The sequence below is a fragment of the Cervus elaphus genome, chromosome 16 (genome assembly GCF_910594005.1).
Source record: "Cervus elaphus chromosome 16, mCerEla1.1, whole genome shotgun sequence".
Taxonomy (NCBI): Eukaryota; Metazoa; Chordata; class Mammalia; order Artiodactyla; family Cervidae; genus Cervus; species Cervus elaphus.
In genome coordinates, this window is record NC_057830.1 from 32,989,312 (window position 1) to 32,994,596 (window position 5,285).

The following is a 5,285-nucleotide window of genomic DNA, read 5'->3' on the forward strand; positions in this document are numbered from 1 at the left end:
CTGCTCTGGAACAGAAAGCAGTCTACAAGCCCAAAAGGCAGAACAGTTCCAATCCTAGCTCACTATGGCCTCTCCTATCTTATTTCCCTCAATTTCCCCAAAATTCTAAGCTAGAGTAAGAAGGAATTTAGAGTTCTCTCTTGCTTTGATGGCTTCCCAAAGACATCTTAAAATACCTGAGGAGGGGCGTGGAGAGAGGCTGGAGATTTAGAAAGGACCAATGTCCTCTGGTGGTGAGACAGTCATGAGGGACCTTGAGTGCCAGCCATTCCCTATCCACGGGAACAGGTGTTATGATATGAGGGGGCCACAGGCAGACCTCGGTGGTACAACTCCCTAGTGGTGTGTGGATTAAACCACTGGTTGCATGGGGGATGGGTTTGGGGCGGTAAGCATGGCCAACTGAACATTCTAACAAAGGAGAAAAGAAATCGCGCCTGATGGGAGGTAGAGGGGGCAGAACAGACTGTACAGTGGGAATAAAGATCATACCTATTTACAGGGAAGTAGAAAAGACACAGTAATGGGTGGATCAAACTGAATGGGAACCATGGGAAAGCACAGAAAACTCCTCCCTCTGGCCGGACTCTTCTTCACTCTCCTACAGTGAGTGGCCTATGCTATCCTGAGACTGAGCAGTTGCTCAGTTAATTTCCCAGGAAAGATAAACCTATACCAAAGAGTTCGGTTGGCAAGAATACAGGTGAAATAAGAATCATAGTTAGAGGAAGCAAGCAGTGGAGACTGGGCTTGACTAGCTGCCACCGGTACTGTTCTCTGCAGCCCCTCCTCAAATCTCATATACACATTGGATTCCGCTTGATTAAAAAGAGGGCAAGTATATCAACCAAACCGCCCATTAAACAAGTATCACAACTGAACTACCATCAATTAAAGTGCAAACTGCAGGGGGATATGGTGGCTGGGGCTGAGGCCATCTGAAGGCCAGAGAGAAAAAAATGCCTAAGTCAGAGGTTGGGTATCAGAAACTGGTCCCTCCTCCATTTAGATCACAGCAGAGCCAAAGAGGCAGGCAACCAGTGAAAATTCTTTGGAGGACTCTGGGGTCCAGAATCTCCCCCATTATGGGGGAGAAGCTACCTAAGAAGTTGGGTGAGGGGAAAATAGGCCTTGGAAGAGTTTACGAGCCACAGATGACACTCCCTCTCCACCCCTTCCACTTCTGCCCAGGCAGCCAATAGCAAGACTCCAACCTGGTGCCCGGGAGCTGGCCGTCCCATTCCCACCTCTACCTAGAAAAACCCTCCACAAGGCCAACTCATGGACTGCAGTGCTTTCAAATATGAGGAACTCCAACCAAACAAAAACAAAAAGGCAATGTTTCCTTACTACCCCCTGCTCTGAGCCTTACTTTCCCCAAGGCCCTTAATGTGACTGAACTGGAAACCTTCCTCAGTTCCTGGGTTCACCACCTTCTCCATCCTGGGGAGAGGAGGGAAAGGAGATCAAGAATAGAGACTGACCAAAAGCAGAAGGGGAAGGGGCAGGAGACAAAAAAAAAAAAAAAATAGTTTTCTGAAAAAATGGGCAGAAGGAGGAAAGATGAGTAGGTCACTGTCTTGCACCTATAATACAAAGTGAAGAAAGTTTGGTTTGGAAGGTAAGTCCTGGGGGATCTGACCCCCAAGCCCCAGAGTAGGGGTAGGAGGCCAGTGGCAACAGCGGCCTGGTGCTGCTGCTGAAGCATTAAAAAGTGCTGTGATGGAGCCGTCAGGAGGCAGCCCTTGGGAGCCAGGGCTCGCTGTGCTGTTACCGTGGGGCTGTGTCCCGAGGAGGGGATGGAGGTTATTTCTTAGTTCTCGTACTAGCTCCATACTTGTTTGCTGCTAGCCACCCCCTCAGTTGCTACAACACTGGCTCTTGTTCTGCTGGGACTGCTCGTGAAGATCCACACCCCGGCTTCGGCCTGCTGCACCCCCCAGATTCTGGGGTTCACCCTTTGGCAACTTCTTAGCTATTGCCAGGAAGAGATCGTTCACGTTCAGAGCTGTCTTGGCTGAAGTCTCCATAAACAATAAGCTGTTGTCATCTGCATATGCCTGGGCCTCTTCATACTCCACCATGCGCTTGTTGGCGAGGTCAGCTTTGTTCCCTGCCAGGGCAATAACGATGCTAGGGCTGGCCTGTCGCTGGAGTTCTTTTACCCATGTCTTCGCTCGGGCAAAGGTTTCCTGATTAGTAATGTCATAAACCACAATGGCAGCTTGGGCACCTCTGTAGTACATGGGGGCCAAGCTATGGTATCGCTCCTGCCCAGCTGTGTCCCAGATCTCAAACTTGATTGTCATGTCACCTAGACAAACAGACTGGGTAAGGAAGGCCGCTCCAATGGTGCTCTCCTGGTACCCGTGGAACTGCCCTTTGACAAAAGGTAACACCAGGCTGGATTTCCCCACCGCAGATTCACCCAGCAGGACCAGTTTGAACTGGCATATTTTGCTGGCCTGGGGCTGCCCGTTGGGCCTGGCTGTGCTTCTGCTAGTCATGGCTAGATTATCAGAGTGGGAAAGGGTGGAGGGAGGGGGATGCCACAAGGTGGCAGAGGGGGGAGGGGGATGAGGGGGGTGTCCAGGCTTCAACAGTTCTGGGGCTCCATCGCCCCCATCGGGCCCAAGCCTGTCATGCCTCTGCTTTTTAATACCCTGTCTACGTTTGTCATAACTTTCCTTCCAAGGAGCAAGTGTCTTTAATTTCATGGCTGCAGTCACCGTCCACAGTGATTTTGGAGCCCAAGAAAATAAAATCTGCCACTGTTTCCCCATCTATTTGCCATGAAGTGATGGGACTGGATGCCATGATCTTTTGTTTTTTGAATATTGAGTTTCAAGCCAGCTTTTTCACTCTCCTCTTTCACCTTCAAAAAACTCTTTATTTCCTCTTCACTTTCTGCCATTAGAGTGGTATCATCTGCATATCTGAGGATGCTGATATTTTTCCTAGCTATCTTTATTCCAGCTTGTGATTCATCCAGCCTGGCATTTCATATGATGTACTCTGCATATAAGTTAAATAAGCAGGGTGACAATATACAGCCTTGACCTACTCCTTTCCCAATTTTGAACCAGTTCATTATTGTTTCTTGTCCGGTTATAACTGTTGCTTCTTGACCTGCATACAGGTTTCTCAGGAGGCAGGTAAGGAGGTCTGGTACTCCCATCTCTTTAAGAATGTTCTAGTTTGTTGTGATCCACACAGTCAAAGGTTTTCATGTAGTCAATGAGACAGAGGTAGATATCCACCATTATGACTTTCAATACAAGATTCAAAAATCTGTGTTGTTAAAGCCTGTATATTTAATTTACAGAATTAAAAGAATGGATGTAATCATTTTCTTAGAAGAGATAATTCAGTGTTCCTTTTGAAAATATCTCATATAAACTTCATCATTACCACACTAATTTATAAGGTGATGGGAGTGAAACAAAATGTCCATAATCTGAAAGAAAAGCAAGGAAAAAAATTTAATGCCTGAAATTGCAATAGCATTTTGGAAACCTTTTTTTTTTTTTGGAAAGCAAGCATTAGTTTTTGGATTAACCACTAAAATGTTAATGATTTCTGGGGAAATTTTTAAAATATTCAATGTGACTGATGAGCAACAAAAAAGGGGGAGGGAGGATTCATCATGGTTCCTTGCTGCCTGGATATAAACACCAATTGATGTTTCTCAGCTTTGATAGCTGTGGAATTTCCCTCTGGTCATCTGCCACTTAAGTTTGGTACAAAAGTAGGCCAAGATGTAAATTATTGAATATTTTAAATAATCTTTCAGAGAAAGTGTTTGTTAAACTTAGAAACTCTGAGGGCTTAACACTTTGACAGTAATCTGAAAATCCACTAAACCCATCTGGTTTTGATTCCTTCATTCAAGTCAACACTGCAGTTTGAGATGATGTCATTTGTACCCAGACTGATTTTTAAAACAGTTGTTTTTAAGGGTTGAGTCATTAAAATTCAGCAACCTTGACAAACTGATGAAGTAAAATCACTATAAAGGTTTGTATAAATTCTAATGCAATGAATTTGAAACACACCTCCTCTTGGAAAAGAATCTCCAATTCGTTGTTTACATACAGAGGTTTTTAAATAGCAATTTGAAAGCCCAATAAATAAAGATCCCACCTGAAACTCTTTAAAACTGCTCAGCTCCTTATTAATCCTGCTTTGACATTCCATAATTTATATATTATAGCACCATTCTGAAAAGGCTCTAACAAGAGCCTCTAAGTTCCAGATTTCAATTCCCCAATAACTATATGGAATATACGTCTTTCAAATTCAACCCACCCAAACTGAACTCATCTGATCCACAAAATCCACTCTCTGTCCCATTGTACCACTCAAGCCACACAAGCTCAAAAAGTTTAAGTCATTTTTGACAGTTTCTTCTTTTCCCCCACCACATCTACATATTTGCCAACTCCTATTGACTGTTTCTTTGAAATAGTTCTTGAGATTTGCCTCTTTCTTTGGGGTCACTGACTATCGCTTTTGTTGAATTTGTTGAAATATTGCTTCCATTGTTTCTTACGTTCTGGTTTTTTGGCTGTGAGGCATCTGGGATCTTAGCTCCCTTACCTGGGATCCAATCTGCACCTCTTGCTTTGGAAGATGAAGTCTTAACCACTGGACCACCAAGGAAGCCCTACTCTAAGGATCAAAGTTTCATAACTGATAGCAGATGGAGGAGAGGAGATGCAGGAGAAGATAGAGTACTCCAACTGGTTAGGATTGTCATGAGCAGAGCTGAAGAGGAAGGCCCTTGGAAGCTGTTTTAGGGCAAATAAGAAAAGCACTTTGGCTGGAGGTTGGATGAGGGTGTTAGAAGAGGAAGAATAGACACAGTTGTAGATGGATGAGGCCAGGTAGAGTTTGGGAGTGGGAATGAGAATCAAGAAATGTTTTTAAATAGGTGGGTGATGTCCAATACAGTATGCTAATGCATATATATGGAATTTAGAAGGATGGTAATGATAACCTTATATGTAAGACAGAAAAAGAGACACAGATGTATAGAACAGACTTTTGGACTCTATGGGAGAAGGCGAGGGTGGGGTGATCTGAGAGAACAGCATCAAAACATGTATATTATCAAGTGTGAAACAGATCGCCAGTTCAGGTTGGATGCATGAGACAAGTGTTCGGGGCTGGTGCACTGGGATGACCCAGAGGGATGGGATGGGGAGGGAGGTGGGAGGGGGGTTCAGGATAGGAAACACATGTAAATCCATGGCTGATTCATGTCAATGTATGGCAAAAGCCAC

General features: G+C 44.6%; 1 protein-coding gene across 1 annotated transcript; it reads right to left on the reverse strand.

Moving 5' to 3' along the window:
* Window positions 1-906: 906 nt before the first annotated feature.
* LOC122710095 (ras-related protein Rab-5B-like) lies at window positions 907-2,534 on the reverse strand. Its single transcript, XM_043927616.1, has one exon. It carries the CDS (start codon window positions 2,505-2,507, stop codon window positions 1,860-1,862), a length of 648 nt encoding a protein of 215 aa, XP_043783551.1. The 5' UTR covers window positions 2,508-2,534; the 3' UTR covers window positions 907-1,859.
* Between the last annotated feature and the right edge of the window lie 2,751 nt (window positions 2,535-5,285).

Bases quoted from the DNA above. Each gene is read 5' to 3' on its own strand.
- LOC122710095 (XM_043927616.1), bottom strand. From the start codon at position 2,507: ATGACTAGCAGAAGCACAGCCAGGCCCAACGGGCAGCCCCAGGCCAGC.